The sequence below is a fragment of the Uranotaenia lowii genome, chromosome 3 (genome assembly GCF_029784155.1).
Source record: "Uranotaenia lowii strain MFRU-FL chromosome 3, ASM2978415v1, whole genome shotgun sequence".
NCBI classification, from domain to species: domain Eukaryota; kingdom Metazoa; phylum Arthropoda; class Insecta; order Diptera; family Culicidae; genus Uranotaenia; species Uranotaenia lowii.
Genome location: NC_073693.1, coordinates 293,257,733 through 293,276,149, shown reverse-complemented (window position 1 = coordinate 293,276,149; position 18,417 = coordinate 293,257,733). Strand labels below are relative to the sequence as shown.

At 36.5% G+C, this 18,417-nt stretch overlaps 1 protein-coding gene across 3 annotated transcripts; it reads right to left on the bottom strand.

Moving 5' to 3' along the window:
* Positions 1 to 6,074: 6,074 nt before the first annotated feature.
* On the bottom strand, positions 6,075 to 17,943 carry LOC129755845 (serine proteinase stubble). 3 transcript variants are annotated; one of them, XM_055752537.1, is made up of 2 exons: positions 17,446 to 17,943; positions 6,075 to 8,156 (listed from the first exon to the last, which is right to left on the bottom strand). In XM_055752537.1, exons 1-2 carry the CDS (start codon positions 17,927 to 17,929, stop codon positions 7,996 to 7,998), a joined length of 645 nt encoding a protein of 214 aa, XP_055608512.1. In that variant the 5' UTR covers positions 17,930 to 17,943; the 3' UTR covers positions 6,075 to 7,995. The 3 variants fall into 3 exon arrangements, with proteins under 3 accessions (XP_055608512.1, XP_055608510.1, XP_055608511.1); XM_055752535.1 differs by having other exon boundaries at positions 6,077 to 8,264; XM_055752536.1 differs by having other exon boundaries at positions 6,085 to 8,165.
* Positions 17,944 to 18,417: the final 474 nt, after the last annotated feature.

Below are 18,417 nucleotides of genomic sequence, written 5' to 3'. Positions count from 1 at the left end.
GAATATGCAATGTTTCTATCAGCTTTTGTTATTAAAATGACTTTTAAGTAAACAGTATTTTAAAAACTTCTGCACTTTTTGTACAAAAACTCGACTCAAAAACATATCCATTTAAAAATAAAAGTTTTAATGAACTATCAACTTACTTCATACAATCAAATAATTTGGAGTTCTACGAATAAAGTTAAAGAAGTTTCATGTTTTTTTACTTTTTCTCTTTTATCAAATTTTTCAAGAAGTTTTAAACCAAACTGAATTTTAGATGTTTTGAAGGAAACATGTTATCTTAAGCAGGTTTCAACAAATGTGTTAAATGAAATCAAGTTTTTTTTACACTTTCTGCAGTTATGTCAAAAATATTTATAATGATATATTTTCATTTCTTTTTATTTTTGAATTTTACATTTTTACATCATGCATGATCATCATAATATTATCCCTTAATTGGATGAAATATGATAAACAGAATCAGAATCAGATTTTCCATATTATGTGGGTTTGTTAGTTAAGCAGGTATCAATTTTTGATTTTACTTAAAACTGATACATTTTAAAACTCTTTATCACCAAAACTTTTCATTAATTTTTTTAAGATAAATTTTTTTATGAATCGATCATGGTTTTTAAATTAATCTTAAAACGTTAGATACTAGTTGAAAGTAGCAACTTTAAACTTAATTTCAACGCGGATTATTTACTAACTTTGTATTTGGCTTATTCTTTCAATATTTGTTGAAACTTGGAACTCCATATTTTTTAATTTTAGTCAGTTTTCATTGATCATTCACGAAATTACCCATTCCTCAAATTTTCCTTGTAAGTACAATTGAACATGAAGTTATTATTTTGAACTTATACAATTAACTTTTTAAGCCATTTGTTTTGATATTAGGAGGATCTTTCTATAAATAGGTTTAATCTCTGACTGCTTGCACTGACACTTTTCAAATAATAATAAATATATCTATTCTTTTCAAATCAAATTTCAAATTAATTTTTTCAGTTATGGGGATTTTTTTTATTATCTGACAATTTGCGCCGGGGGTCTTCAGATTTTTTCCAAAATTGAAAATTTGGTTCATTTTTGAGACTTAAAAACGCATGTATTTTTTCAGATTTCTAACATTTTTATTTTTCGAGTTAACTTCGGTTAGATTGGAGTTGATGGCCCACTTTGGTGTCTTCAGATGAAAGTTGCATCACAAATTGAGCTATTCAATGGTATTTTTTGCAAAATATTCGGTGGTGCAGACGGTACTTTTAGACGCCATTTATAGTTTATTTACAACTTTTCTTGTTGAAGGTCTTTATTTATCTTTTTTCAACTATTTTATTTGGAAAGCTGATAAAACTTCAATGCATTTTGATGTGCTATTTTATAATTTCCGTTGAAAAATAACTTAGTTATGTAGCTTTGAAAAATGGTTATTTTTTATTGAAAAAAAAAATCTAACCGAAGCTAACTCGAAAAATAAAAATGTTAGAAATCTGAAAAAAATACATGTGTTTTTAAGTCGCAAAAATGAATCAAATTTTCAATTTTGGGGAAAATCTGAAGACCCCCGGCGCAAACCCGTCAGATAATAAAAAAAATCCCCTTATCGAAAATTCACATTTTTAATCACGATTAAATATTTTTTGCTCAAATTCAAAAAACTACAGTGAAATTTTTCAACCAAACTTTGAGTTGAAAATGAAGAAAAGAATTTTAATTAAGATGAATAAAAATTAACAATTATTATCGTTTTCCTAATAACTAATCATGGTCAGTTTTTTACCTGATTGGACATTTATTTAAGAATTCAGATTTTTTTTAAGCTCTGTGTTTTGAAAAAGTTTATTTTAAATTAGCTTAGCCATTCTTTTCAAACAAATTTCTAGTTTAAAATAAAGAACATCATTTTGAAAAAAAAAAATATAAATGGCTTACTTTTAAACTTTCATAGTGATATGATTTGAAAATTTTGATTTTTTTATCAGTCCATTTTTTTTAGTTTGTTTGGTAATCATGAATGAAATGCGATGTTAGAAATTCCTTTTCTTTTTTTTATTGTTTATTTGTGGTATTTTTAGCTAAATTTGAATTTTGAAACCCCCCCCCGGGTTTTCGCACGGGCCTGCCCTGGGGTCTTAAAGGATTTGTTTTGTTTCAAAACTTGTCCAAAAGTTTTTGCAGAATTTTTAAGTTACGTTTACATGAGTAAATTTGAACTTTTCTGTTTGTAAGCGAAGACTGACTATTTTGTTCTGAAAAATCAACATCATTTTTGTTTCTTCTGTGGAGCCGAGCCTGGTAAAGGGTTTTGTGCAAATTTATAAATTCTTTAAAGAAAATTTTCCGCTGAACACCATCGTATCTCATTAAGCAAAAATGATAGATATTAGTTGTTGAATAGAAGTATGTCTTTTATCATTGAAAATCAATCAATTCAAGTGGCATCACTGCTAATTATTTTGCCTAACAAGATACGAAGTTTCGGCCTTGGACAAAGTTTTAAAACGAACACACACATATAGGATCTCAGTGAAACTTCATGTTTCTTTGAAGAGATCTAATTTCAACTTAAGACTAAAGCGCACATCTTTCAAGGGTTTGATGACTAGCATCTTATTAATGCTAACACCACCAGCTCATAGAAAGAGTACTATGTATGCCGTGACCGGGACTCGATCTCATGACCTCTGGCTTAGAAGACTTAAACGCTATCCTCTAGGCCACGGTCGGCGGCGTGAAAGTTGTTGAGTGGAAAGTTTTCTTTAAAGAATTTAAAAATTTGCACAACACGCATTAACAGGCTCGGTTCCACAGAAGAAACAAAATTTATGTTTATTTTTCAGTACAAAATGTTAAATTTTCCCATACAAACATAAAAGTTCAAATTTACTCATGTAAACGTTACTATAAAAATTCTGCAAAACATCATGGATGAGTTTCAAACCAAAACGAAGCTTTTTAGACCCCAAAGTTTAAGAAACTCAAAAATGACCCCAAATCGAGTCAGTCTGATGTAGTTGTTTTCAAAGCACAGAAAAGTACCTGAGTAGTTTTGAGAATGTAATTTTAATAAAAATGACAAAACTGTGTAAAAATAATATTGTTATTGTTAGCTAGGGTAAATGAGGGTTTTTCATTCGTTCATGTATGGTTAAAATAACATATAATGGGGACTGACTGTCATCGTAATAATAGCAAACAACAACAAAACGCAACACAGCTTATTATCTTCAATTTTCTTGTTCAGCAATAACTAGTCTACAACTGATTTCTTCTCTCACTATCATAAGTAAGTAGGTATGTATGTATATTATCCACTAAATGTACAATCCTTACTGGGTTTTTTCCTCCTCTGGTATCAGTTATGCGTGCGTCATCTCAAGCGCCCTACAACAACAGTTTTTGTCACCGGTTTGTGAGTGTGGTTTTTTTTTGTCTAGTTTCTTTCCTCTAAAGTTTGCTCGTGCCCCACGGTTTAGTTTAGTTTTTCATTCTCTATTTTTTTTGTTACTTTCCATACACCCACCCAACAAGCTCCTACACAATACATGTGAGTGCACTGCGGTTCTTTGCTTCCACACGTGGTTCCGATTCTTTGGCTTTGGTTGGCCTACATTTTTCATTTGGTTTGTTTTGGTTTTGGTTTAGGAGTGTTACCACCCACATTAGCCTAGCGCGTTACATTTGACTAAGTAAACTTAACTGATTGATTGGTTTTGTGTGGTTTGTTTTTTTTTTCGTTCTTATACTCTCTTGGTTTTCCGCGAACTTCCCAGGAGTTTTCCATGTTGGCAGATTGATCTCGATTAATTTCCCTTTTTTATGTTATGAGATACACGAAATGCTAACGAAGGTTCAACACAATTCAACTACTCGAGGGGGAAATTTAGGCTTACCATCGTCCATTAAATATGTATGCGTATTATTGGTTAAGCAATGTTCGATACATATTTTTATACGCGCTAAAAAATTAACAACAATGATTTTGGATTATATAAAAATTGGGCTTTCTCTTAATACGTTATAATCGTTTTTAAGAACTGTAACTTTTACTCACGAATTTAAAACTAATCAGGGATAAAAGGATTTTTTTGTTGGTTTTTTATTTGTGTTATTACTCCACTCAATCTTCTACATAGCATAGAAGTTCTACTGTTTTATATGTAAATCTGTTCCCTTGGATGCCAGCTTTCGGGGTGGCAATTACTCTGAAACTTTGCCACATTTTTCCCTTCTCTCTTTTTCATTTCCATTATGCACTTGTGGCTTTTCACTTCACTTTTATCCTTTTTTGTTCGGTTTTTGTTATAAACCACTCCATTTCTTTCTTCATTTTGATGAAGGAAAGTTATCTTCACATTAGCTAACTACCTAACTTTATGCTACAGGTCTCATGATCGTGAAAAAAAAATTGAAGTTTTGGTTGTAAATCTATACTTAAACACATGGTGCTAGGCTTCTAAATCAAGAAAAAATATCCGAACTCAGAAAAATTTACAATGGATGCATTTGTTTCAAGATTTCAGACTATAATTTCAGTTTTCAGATTCAGATTTCAGATTCAGATTTCAGATTCAGATTTCAGATTCAGATTTCAGATTCAGATTTCAGATTCAGATTTCAGATTCAGATTTCAGATTCAGATTTCAGATTCAGATTTCAGATTCAGATTTCAGATTCAGATTTCAGATTCAGATTTCAGATTCAGATTTCAGATTCAGATTTCAGATTCAGATTTCAGATTCAGATTTCAGATTCAGATTTCAGATTCAGATTTCAGATTCAGATTTCAGATTCAGATTTCAGATTCAGATTTCAGATTCAGATTTCAGATTCAGATTTCAGATTCAGATTTCAGATTCAGATTTCAGATTCAGATTTCAGATTCAGATTTCAGATTCAGATTTCAGATTCAGATTTCAGATTCAGATTTCAGATTCAGATTTCAGATTCAGATTCAGATTTCAGATTCAGATTTCAGATTCAGATTTCAGATTCAGATTTCAGATTTCAGATTCAGATTTCAGATTCTGATTTCAGATTCAGATTTCAGATTCAGATTTCAGATTCAGATTTCAGATTCAGATTTCAGATTCAGATTTCAGATTCAGATTTCAGATTCAGATTTCAGATTCAGATTTCAGATTCAGATTTCAGATTCAGATTTCAGATTCAGATTTCAGATTCAGATTTCAGATTCAGATTTCAGATTCAGATTTCAGATTCAGATTTCAGATTCAGATTTCAGATTCAGATTTCAGATTCAGATTTCAGATTCAGATTTCAGATTCAGATTTCAGATTCAGATTTCAGATTCAGATTTCAGATTCAGATTTCAGATTCAGATTTCAGATTCAGATTTCAGATTCAGATTTCAGATTCAGATTTCAGATTCAGATTTCAGATTCAGATTTCAGATTCAGATTTCAGATTCAGATTTCAGATTCAGATTTCAGATTCAGATTTCAGATTCAGATTTCAGATTCAGATTTCAGATTCAGATTTCAGATTCAGATTTCAGATTCAGATTTCAGATTCAGATTTCAGATTCAGATTTCAAATTCAGATTTCAGATTCAGATTTCAGATTCAGATTTCAGATTCAGATTTCAGATTTCAGATTCAGATTTCAGATTCAGATTTCAGATTCAGATTTCAGATTCAGATTTCAGATTCAGATTTCAGATTCAGATTTCAGATTTCAGATTCAGATTTCAGATTCAGATTTCAGATTCAGATTTCAGATTCAGATTTCAGATTCAGATTTCAGATTCAGATTTCAGATTCAGATTTCAGATTCAGATTTCAGATTCAGATTTCAGATTCAGATTTCAGATTCAGATTTCAGATTCAGATTTCAGATTCAGATTTCAGATTCAGATTTCAGATTCAGATTTCAGATTCAGATTTCAGATTCAGATTTCAGATTCAGATTTCAGATTCAGATTTCAGATTCAGATTTCAGATTCAGATTTCAGATTCAGATTTCAGATTCAGATTTCAGATTCAGATTTCAGATTCAGATTTCAGATTCAGATTTCAGATTCAGATTTCAGATTCAGATTTCAGATTCAGATTTCAGATTCAGATTTCAGATTCAGATTTCAGATTCAGATTTCAGATTCAGATTTCAGATTCAGATTGCAGATTCAGATTTCAGATTCAGATTTCAGATTCAGATTTCAGATTTCAGATTCAGATTTCAGATTCAGATTTCAGATTCAGATTTCAGATTCAGATTTCAGATTCAGATTTCAGATTCAGATTTCAGATTCAGATTTCAGATTCAGATTTCAGATTCAAATTTCAGATTCAGATTTCAGATTCAGATTTCAGATTCAGATTTCAGATTCAGATTTCAGATTCAGATTTCAGATTCAGATTTCAGATTCAGATTTCAGATTCAGATTTCAGATTCAGATTTCAGATTCAGATTTCAGATTCAGATTTCAGATTCAGATTTCAGATTCAGATTTCAGATTCAGATTTCAGATTCAGATTTCAGATTCAGATTTCAGATTCAGAATTCAGATTCAGATTTCAGATTCAGATTTCAGACTCAGATTTCAGATTCAGATTTAAGATTCAGATTCAGATTTCAGATTCAGATTTCAGATTCAGATTTCAGATTCAGATTTCAGATTCAGATTTCAGATTCAGATTTCAGATTCAGATTGCAGATTCAGATTTCAGATTCAGATTTCAGATTCAGATTTCAGATTCAGATTTCAGATTCAGATTTCAGATTCAGATTTCAGATTCAGATTTCAGATTCAGATTTCAGATTCAGATTTCAGATTCAGATTTCAGATTCAGATTTCAGATTCAGATTTCAGATTCAGATTTCAGATTCATATTTCATATTCAGATTTCAATCTTGAGATCCACGTTTCAGATTTAAGGCGAGGAAGTTCATAATTCATTGAATAAAGATTCTTGTTGAATTTTCATGAAAATTCATTTGGGTTTTAAATTTAATCTCGTTGTGTTAAGTGTTTTGATCAATTCAACTACAAATTGAATTCTATTTTCTAATGCTTTTTGATGTTCCCCTGTTTTCCAGGTTGCAAAAGCATACGTCTTGGGATTCTCATTACGTTTCCTGCTCATGGGGACTCTCGAGAATAGAGAAAAAACACGAGATAAGGCTTCAGCATCTCGTTTCTGCACGTCCTCAATCCTCAAGGATGGGAGCTGGATGATAGGTAAAAAGAACAGAGTCGAAGCGAATCAATCGATTGACTTTCCACCTACAGATATTTTCTGGTTTCATATTTTTTCATCTTCAACTCGGCTCTGTTTGGAATTCTGCTGCCCACTCGCTCAGGCATGAGTGATGGAATTTTTCCCTTGCTTGTTGAATTTATGAAGAGTTTTGCTCCTTACTCCAGTAAGGTAGTCCAATTGAAATGCATTTCACCCTATTTCGATTCCCTGGAAAAATGCTAGCAAAACATACAGCGAGGACATGTTTGTGTTTCGAATAGAGGAGGTAGGTACATCGATGTGCTCTAAGACGGAATTTTTCTTCGAGTATCTAACAATGATTCCAGAGCCAAATAAATAAAAATAAAATCAAAGAACATTTCTTATGAGGATTATAGAATCGAGACCTGCAGCACCCTGTGTCCAGATAATATACCATATATTCTTCGTTATTCTCATCCTCGGCTTTTTTCTGTCCCAACTGCTACGAGATTTTATTCTGTTTGTTTTTCTTCTTGCTATTTATCTGATTAACGATATAAAACACTTATACTGTATGCATTCTCATCCGATAACGATATTCAATATGTACCCAGGCGCGTCCACCGACGACGAAACAGAGTTTGTTTTTTGGTCTTATACAATAGTTCACTTTTAATGTTTAAGTGTGTATTTTCTTCCTTACAAACTAGGTTGTTTCCATTCTCGTTCAGATAACAAGTGTGTAACGTGTGTCCGGTATTTAATGTAAAGTTTAACGATTAATTGGCTGGCTCGTTCGCCATTCTTCGTCATCTTATCGGGTGTCGTCCTCGCCCTCCGAGGAGCTGCGGATCGTGTTGTAGGACGAGCTGCGGCTTTTCAGCATCCGCAGGAAGCTGCCAACGGCGAAGATCGTTCGCCGGTGCCGATGGAAGATCCCCTGGTAGAGGGCGTCCCGCAGCGCCTTCCGGTCGTCTACAACGTCTTGCGAGGATTGTGAGGAAAGCGATGTTTGCAGCCGAAGGGGTGGTGCTGGCGGCGACGATGAAGATGCTCCACCGCCGCCGCCGATGCCACCCCGACCTGTTGGCACGGGGCGAGAGAGTGAGAAAACGGGTCGCATGTTAGGCAAGGTGTGGTTGTGCAAAAGGACATTGTACACAGTGTGAAACATTAGCCATCTACATTTAAGCAACAGTTAGTCATCAATACAGAATGAATGTTTTCTCCATCCATTTTTGTTAAATTTACCTAAAATAAACATTTTACCATTAAATCTAAAATATCAATTCTTTGCATATAATTTTCGGAAACCCTTATGTTCTATGCTTGCCGAAAAACGCAGATGTTCATTAAATTATGTATGGCGACCGTCACATTCGATCAAATGAGTTTTAATCCAGCGAACATACAATCGTATTTGAAATAATAGATCAAGTCGTTAATAACGGCAACTGAACAGCGTTTTATCGTCCAGAGCACTGGGAAACATCTAGCTCACCATTCCCAAAGCATTTTTCATTCCACTATCGTCATCACTACACACGCGAATCAGAATCTGCTCGAATAATGAACTTTCTTGGAGGTGGAATTATCGGTATAAGATTCTATGCCAGACCGGCATTAACAAGCTAACTAATAACTGGCATTTTCCTCCCTGTACAACTGCAGATGAGCTGTGTGTGTATGTAAACCGGCCGGCAATAGAAAACAGTTTCAAGTTATCCATTCCCACCCCATTCCCATCTCATTTTCATCCCTTTCCCATCAAAGACAAAGGAGGATGAAAAAAAAACACCGGCCAAACGGCCAATGCGTTTGGTAATCGGCGGTGGCAGAAGGACTATGACAATAAACTTTCGTTTGCTAACCGATTAAGACGGTGCATTGGGTAAGATATCGGACTGACAAGCCGAGATGAGATGTTGCAGTGGGTTCGATTCTCACTATTTTTTTGATTAATTATCTATTATTATGAAAATCCTTCAATTTTTTTTTGTTTGACTTGAATGTAATAATCATGAATCATTTAGTGCTTTTTCAATCATATCCTCTTTGGAGCAGTACACTTTTCAGTTTATTTTCGGCACAGAGATCCGCTGAAAAGACATTGGATATTTTCAACCTCTTTTATGGGAGTAAATTTGTCCATAAATGGCTGCCGATTAATGAACGTGTGTACCAATGCTGACAAAAATTTTACCTCAAGATAAAATCTTACAGATCAAACCGCTGTTATTAGTTTCTCGGTACGACAACGAGAGTCGCTGCAGTTAACAAAATAAAATGACCCGGTTCTAAGTGGAACAAGCTCTATAGGCTTTAAGATCGTTAAAGTTCTTCTTTTAAATTTCCCCTAAGAAAAAAAGCTCTGATACTGTTAAATCCGGAGAACGAGGTCACTAGTCACTAGAAATCACCATTTTTCGAGTATTCGCACTTTTTCATTTTTTCACATTTTTTACAATGGAACGATCGTTTCCAATAGAATGCGCTTCAACACTGTGGGTTTGACAGAAGACATGAACGCTATGGGTAACGGTTCGGTATAATTTTGACGATTCAAGAAAATTTGAAGTTAATCGTGCATACCATTCGTTCACCTTTCCAAATACCATCACTTTTCCCCACGAACGTTCATTTTTCGTTTTTAACGTTGTCGAAGTAAAGTTTAATATTAAAGCTACTTTTACAGAGACAATCACTATTTCTAGAACTGTTGATGTTTGGTGTCGTATCCTACAACCAAAAATTTTCCGTAGAGCCCTGCCTTTTGATTTTCGGAAACGCCAGACAACTCCTTCCTAGAACGTCGCTCTTAAAACTGACGAGGCGCTCGTGCCGCCTTTGTTTGCCGACTTGCCTTTCGAAAATCTCTCGAGCAAGGCGAACATTTCTCTCAATCATCGCTTCGTTTTACGTTTCCGCTCCTCCTCTGCTGATCCGACCGAAGTCCGAAACCGACAACTTTCGTTAAGTTGGTTTCTTATTTACTCAGAGTAAATAAAGATTGTGCTCAAGCAACGCTACTTTACGATTGATGTACTACACCGAGCTAAATATTCGATTTGATTTTAACAGCTATTTTAATTATATTATTCCAGCGGCTTATTTTCTACATTTGGTATGCACTGTTTAAGCTATAGTTTTTTAGTATGCGGGGAACCAACAGTATCTAAGCTCCTTCAACTCAAGCTGGTAAAATCATCCTGAATTTCAAACTTGACATAGATTGGTGTTCAATCACAATTCACCTCTCTCGATAATGGAATCCCTCTTTTCAAAATCGAATTAGCAAACATTTAAAGTTTCCACACGTCATCCCGATTTCTCAACACGTACGTTCAAAATATGCAATTACCTGGTATTCAAAATGGCCGTCTCGAAATTCTTCTTTTATTTGTTCCTCGGAAATTAGAACAAACCTGGCACGGATCGCCAATTGTGAGCACTGGTTCGGGCCGAGGGTTTGTCCTAGCGGGAGCTAGTCGTTTACTGGAGGTATTCCCGCGCACGGTATCTGTGGATTCCCGGGTATCATTTCACGGACTTACTTTCGTCGCTACAGGGGTCGATAGATGATGGCGGACTGACGATGTCGACGGTGGAGGATGAGTGTGTGCGTGAGATGGATGCGAGAGGACACTTGCCGCCGAGGGGCGCCTCGATGGCTTTATAGACGTACTAGATTATAACCTTTTTATATCAATCGTCTTATGGTATCCCACAAACACCAGTGCGTTTTTTTAGTGTGTATTGACTCGAAGCTAGAATGGCATTAAATGGCGTTTTTTGGATATATCCAGACGGCGCACCTTGTCAGGAGAATCGCTTGGAGGTAGATTCAGACGCCGCATGAGCTTACGGACGGAGTTATAGTGCCTTTTTACCCCTAATTTCCCTATATTTTGTAAACAATCCAGAAAAAAACTAATTTAGAATTGAAAATTTTGAACAAAATTAAACATATCTTTTGTGATTTTACTGGGGAATTCAATGAAGGCTGTTTAAGTCACCGCACGGATTGCAAAATGGAGTTATGGATCTTTTACCCACCATTTCCCAACATTTTTCAATTATTTCAGAAAAAAAGCATGTGCGAACTTAAAATTTTTGAACAAAATGGGACGTATCTTATGTGATTTTTTCCGAGAAATCGAACAAAGTCTATTGCAAACAGAAATTATTGTTTTTTTACACTAAATTTCCCAACATTTATTAATTAATTCATAAAATTGGGGGAAAACAGCCCTAACTTCAGTTTCTAATCCGTGCGGTGGTTCAAATAGGCATTGTTAGGTTCCTCGGAAAAAAATCACATAAGATGAGACCCATTTAGTTTAAAATTTTCAAGTACGAACATCCTTTTTTTCTGAAATTATTGAAAAATGTAGGGGAATTGAGGAATCGACAGAACGACTGGTTCGACGAGGAGTGAAGGAGGGTGATGGACGAAGAGGATGCCGCGCGGGCGGCAGTAGTGCAAAGAGGCACCCGTCGAAATGTGGAAAATCACCGACAGCGGAAGAGGCAGCGAGTCCGAATTTTTCAGGAGAAAAAGCACCGCCTGGAGGAGGAGGAGCTCGAGGAGCTGGAGCAGCTGCATCGTTCCCAAGAAACACGATAGTTCTATCGGAAACTCAACGCATCCCGCAAAGGATTCGTGCCGCAAGGCGAAATGTGCTGGGATAAGGACGGGGACATCCTGACGGACAATCGTGAGATGATCAAAAGGTGGAAGCAGCACTTCGATGAACACCTGAACGGCGCACATGCAGGAGATCAAGACGGTTAACTACTCCGCCGCCTAACGCCACAAGCAAACAGATTCGTGGGAAGTCATCAGGCCAGCTTCATAGAGGAACGGTCAACGACGGACCCGATATTCACATTACGGCAAATCCTCCAAAAATGCCGGAAACACCAAGTCCCTACGCACCATCTATTCATCGACTTCAAAGCCGCATACGACACGATCGACCGTAACGAACTATGGAAAATCATGGACTAAATAGAACGGCTTTTCTGGGAAGCTGATCAGACTGATTAAGGCTACGATTGATGGAACGCAGTGCTGTGTGCGGATTTCGGGTGAATTTTCGAGTTCATTCGAATCGCGCAGGGGGCTTCGACAAGGTGATGGTCTATCCTGCATGATGTTCAACGTGGCGCTAGAAGGTGTTATTCGACGAGCGGTGGGCGAAATGCAGGGCACGATTGTAGACAGATCCAGTCAACTTATCTGCTTTGCCGATGACATTGATATAGTCGGCAGATCATCGCGGCGGTGGAGGAGATCTACCGCTAACTGAAACGCGAAGCAGGAAGGATTGAGTTGATGATTAATACGTCCAAGACGAAGTACATGCTGGCCTGCGGATCCGAGTCCGACCGAACCCGCTTGTCCAGCAATAACAAGGTCATAGTCGACGGATATTGCTCGAGGAGGACCTGCGTACACTCGGAGTATTCGAGCGACGAGTGTTGAGAACAATCTTTGGCGGCGTACAGCTTGGAGGCGAAGGATGATTAGTCAGAAGGTGGTGAAGACTGGCCGGATACGCTGCGCGGGACATGTTGTGAGAATGCCTACAGATGTTCGCTACGAATCCGGTAGGAATAAGACGGGCAGGGGCGCAACGAGCGAGGTGGTTATACCAAGTTGAGCGTGATCTGGTGAACATGGGGTGTCCGAGAAATTGGAGAACGGTTGCCATGGACCGAGTGTATTTTAGGAATTATGTTCGTCAAGTTATGTCGTGAGACGGAATACTATTTATGTAAATAAATAAATAAATAGGGGAATTGAGGGTAAAACCAGCAATTACTCAATTTTCCAAAGCGTGCGGTGACTCAAAAAGGCTTCGCTGGATTTCTCGGAAAATAATCACACAATATATGTCCCATTTTGTTCTAAAGGTAGCTGGTGTAGAGCAAAGGCGTTACAATTCATGGAAGCTTTTCATCAACATGCCCTCTAGCCTAAAATTTCAACACCTTTCAAGCTTTTTGCTATTGACGCATTAATGCATGTTTTTCCACCTTTCTTTCATTCACATGCCATCTAAAATTTCGAATCATAAAACTTTTAGTTTAAAAAATTCTTAAAACTAGTTTTTATGCTTAAATATTATTAGTTTTGAACAAAAAAATCATGGAAATAATGTTGATTGCGTTTGTTGATACACTCAATACGCACATTTTGCACTAGATCTAAAGTCTCTACGACCTTTTCTTCTGAAGTTATAGAAATTATAAGTTTAATTGATGCACTGTAGTACAGTCAGTGAAATAAAGTATGTAAATAAGGACAATTTATACCATCATGAAGTTTTTTTTTTTGGAAAAATCGATTAACGAATGTGTTAGACCTATTTTAATTTTCATCATCAGGATTTAACGGGACAAAAGTATGTAGCTGTTTAAGGAAAAAGAGATAAATTCATCAAAGCCATGATATACAATCGTTTAGTAGATTATGATGTGTTTTGGAATTGCTGAAGGGCGGTAGAAAGCATTTATTGTAGTTTTATATGTTATTTCATGCGGATTTTAATTTTGATATTTAAAGGAATCATTTCCATCTAAAAAAGCTCAAAACTCGTAGCGATTTCAATGATTGAAAATGTAGTTTGTAGCTGTTAACTTGCTTGCTACAAAACAGCCGGGTACGAAAACTACATTTGTTTATTTCATTCTCATATTACGAATAACAGTAGTATTCGAGATACTATGTGTATTAAGTTAAAATGACGATCATGTTATCAAAATAAACCTGGAATTTAAATGCCGAAAATCGGTTCAATTCAGAATGAGATACTGCGCTGCTAAGAAGAAATGTAACCTCTTTTAAAAAGTGAAATTTTTTTCCGGTAATTCCAAGATAGCGGTCAAAACTCTCATGTGATCCCTCAAATTTTCATATATGCTTGAAAAGATTTATTTTTACAATTTCAAAACTTATTCAAACTATAAAATAATTTTAATACGCCATACGCCAGCAGATATAAGAATTTTAAAATTATGTCTTTTTTCGGAGGTTCTCTGTTCAAAGCTTTCTAAAGGTCATCTGCTAAATTAAAATTGATTTAATTTTTATGCATTCAAAATTTTGAACAAATTACTTAAACAATGAATTTAAAATCATAAATGTCTGTCGAGAATCGAGATATGTAACCAGGGGAACGAAATCAATTTACTAGTCAACGTATCCCAATTTTTGGACTATACCGTACTGTCGTGGGAAGCATAGTTGTCACATGTTACAAAAAGGCAAAGCGAGAAAAACACGACCAAAGTTTCACAAAAACACTTTGCTGTTATCGCATAGTTTCGCAATTTTTGTTGACTTCAATGCCCTAGATCTCTAAAGTATACTCCTATCACTATCATATCAGCCTCGATAAAATTTTTCGAAAATGAACTGTTTTTTCAATTAAAATCCTTGTGTGAAATTTATGCCGCAAAATTCTATGAATAGTCGAAAAATGGACGCATGGGGGAAAAGTTCATATAACGCCCCATGTGGCTAATACGCGCCACCCTTGTTTTGAAGAATCTGAAACATTTTAAGCCTGCAAAATATTACCAATTTGTTCTAAATGCTGTGATTGGTCATGGCAAGTATGAATTTTTCCTTAAAATGCTCCTGTGTCGTGATAATTTCACAATTTAGGTTTTTCTTCATTTCGATCTAAATTTTAAAACACTTGCAATAAGGTGTCACCAAGCAGAGAAAAACGAATAAGACAATATTTTCTGACACATCGATAGAGGAGAATCTAAACTATGATTTAATGCTAAAAAAATATACCGAACTCGCTATGGTATGCTTTTTATGGGTATGTTCTATCACGGCCCATGCGCTCGTTATTACGCGCCAATCGTAGTAGGCTGAAAATAGCATTAATTTTTCAAAAAGGTCAATTTTCATTGAAAATGAACAAAAAGTCACAAACCTTATTTTAAGCGTAAATTCAGCCCAAAAAATCTACTTTTATTTTTTTTTAAATTTTTATTAGTCCATTTTGATTTTATTTTCATTCAAAGTGTCTGTAAGTATTGGTGTGTTTTCGGTCTTCGGTTGCTTTCGGGTGTGTTCGGCTGCTAGGCGCGTATTAAATACACAGCGGCGCGTATTTGCAACACATTTTTGTTCTGTGGCTTTGAATAAGGTTTTAAAAAATCAAGTTTTCGAAGCAACTATAGCAATTTGAGTAATAAAAAATCATAGGCATTTGTAGAAAACAATTTTCTTCAACGATTGCACCCATTTTTAACACAATTTGTACGTGGAATACATAGAAAATCAGCGATTCGCTTAGGTGGCGCATAATAGGACATGTTCCCCTACCGAACTCGCTATGGTATGTTTTTTATGGGTATGTTCTATCACGGCCCATGCGCTCGTTATAACGCGCCAATCGTAGTAGGCTGAAAATAGCATTAATTTTTCAAAAAGGCCAATTTTAATTGAAAAATAACAAAAAATCTAAAACCTTATTTTCAGCCTTAATTCAGCCCAAAAAATCTACTTTTATTTTTTTTTTAATTTTTGATTAGTCCATTTTGATATTATTTTCATTCTAAGTGTCTGTAAGGATTGGTGTGTTTTCGGTCTTCGGCTGCTTTCGGGTGTGTTCGGCTGCTAGGCGCGTATTGAATACACGGTGGCGCGTATTTGCAACACAGTTTTGTTCTGTGGCTTTTAATAAGGTTTTAAAAAATCAAGTTTTTGATAAAACTATAGCGATTTGAGTAATAAAAAATCATAGGCATTTGTAGAAAACAATTTTCTTCAACGATTGCACTCATTTTTAACACAATTTGTACGTGGAATACATAGAAAATCAGCGATTCACTTAGGTGGCGCATAATAGGGCATGTTCTCCTATTTATCACACTACGAACATTTTCTCAGTAGTTGTTTGGTTTGGCATTTCGTGTGTGGCTCTTGTGTTTTATTCGTGAATGGAAGCTTAAATTTTAAAAATCAGGTCTGAATCGAATTATTTGAAAGCGTACATTCGTACATTATTTGGAGACAAACATGAAGTGTTTAACGGATTCGATCAATGAATCGGCCCATGGAGCAAATTGAGGCAGCTCACTTACTTTACAGGAAACAACATTTCTTCAACTAACTGTCAGCTGCCGCGCTGAAAATGTCGCAACAGCGAGGGAAGTGCAGAAAACGACAATCAATCCGTTTGATGTGAATACGGCCCTGGGACAAGTTCCGGATGAAGTAACTCTGGCGGAATAGTTCTTAAACACTAAAAAACAGACATCTCCGGTATTTTGTGAGGTGCGTCAAAATCAAAAACTCAAAGCAAAACCAAAAAAGAAATGGTCTGCTGAAACCACCGACAATCACATATGGCCATCCTGGACAATTGTGGATTACAGTTCCGCGGCACCAGAAGAGTAATAATTTGACTAATGTTGTGAAGCGGGTTACGTTTGCATGTACTCTTCCAAGCGCCAGCAACGAACCCGAAGCAGTTTGCAAAGTTTTTCTTGCATATACATGCTGCGATGTCGTGAAAACAGTGACCCTTCTCCCTCTTTATATCTCTGTGATCCCCTCCAGACTATTAAGGACACGTATGCCAAGTTTGGCGAAAATCTATTTAGACGTTCCGAAGTTATAATACGTTCATTTTTGAGTGTAACAAATATGCGTCCAATCGTCTCAGTGTGACAGTTATGCGTCCATTTGTCCCAGTGTGACAAATTGACTTCGAATTTTTCTTGAAATTTCTAAAATAAACTTTATGTTTCGACAAAGAATTTCAATAATACGTATCAAATTATGACGATTTGCATAAAAAAGTCAAAAACGTCGAAATGTCACATGTGACAATTATGCGTTTAACGGCAGCGTACATGAATTGCAATTTTGTCGATACTTGATACCAGTCAGTCAAATAAGTCATGGATGGTATCATTACTGATATATTAATATTTAAATCGTTTGCTTGAGGTCTGCAGAATAGGGCTCAATGTTATGTCCGTGTGTGTGTCACTTTCAAAATTGAGAAAAAAAATCTGCGGTTCACATAATTCCATAAATGGAAAGTTTTAAAATCGAAACGTAGAGGTGATGTCATTTGTATTATTTCAGTAATTTAGATTCACCAACTCTCCTAATTATAATGAATCGAAACGTTTATCAAGCAATACAGTTCACAAAATGTGCAAAACAGGAATAAAGCTATTCAAACTCCACACCCAACACTAAAGGTCAAATTAAATCCAATACCTATCGCCGCAGCCGGCGACTTGGGCGACCCCAGCTCATCACTGAAGGTACGCTCCTTCAGCTTCCGGTGCTTCATCAGGATCGCGGCGGTAGTGGTCGTGGCAGCCGAATTCGCCGTCGACGTCGAGGAATGTGTGGTGGCGGTTGTGGTGATCGTTGTGGTGCTAGCACTAGCACTAGCAATACCACTGCTACTGGCCGCGCCTCCGCCTCCGGTTGGACTGAAACTTTGGGACTGGTGCTGTTGCTGTTCCGTTGCAACCAGATCCAGTTTCATAGTGCGCTTGGCCAGCTCGGTATCGATGTGGCCCGGGGACGGTGGGCTTTGCTGCTCTGCCGAGGTCGGTGAGGTCGGTGAGGTTGGCGATTTGAGGGGGATCGGGATTTCCAGATCGATCGATTTCTGACTGACAGCACTTTGCGACAGTGTTGCTCGGGTATCACAGATTTGTCTTTTGGGCTGGATATCCATAATTGAAACCATGGTTTGCCGGGGGTTGGCCAGCTGTTTGTTGTTTTGACGAGTTAGGTTCGAGCTCGTCGTCGATTGCTCGTCGATGCGCTAGATTCTTCGATGGGTGGTCGCTGAAGACGAAGATTGATGAAATGTGAATGATTGGCTATCTTGGGTAGATTGAATTGTCTTCTCACTATCATAGTTTTCCTCAAGAGGGTAAAGTAAAGAGAGGTTATCAAAGGTTGTTACGGAGGCCTCGCTTCGCTTTGGTAAGGTCCTGTTGCTGGAACGTCTAGGCGGTTGTCTAGCTTTAGAACGTTGAAATGGGGCTGCAGAAAACAGCTTCCGTTATTGTTCAGATGATTATCACCGGTTCGATTAGCACTATGTTTGTTAAAATTGTCTCTAGCCTTTGGATGTTCCGCGTTATTGTTTTGCACTGATTTGGCTACATCTCCTGCTACCGTTCCAAAGTCCGTATCTTCTTCCGGCGTCGGACTTGAACAGCAATCCGT

What these genes read in the sequence shown, in the direction of transcription:
- LOC129755845 (XM_055752535.1), bottom strand. Translation starts at nt 17,929, where the DNA reads ATGGTTTCAATTATGGATATCCAGCCCAAAAGACAAATCTGTGATACC. An exon ending in GTCGCCGGCTGCGGCGATAG is followed by an intron (nt 8,265 to 17,445) that starts GTATTGGATTTA and finishes CCGTGCCAACAG; the next exon opens with GTCGGGGTGGCATCGGCGGC.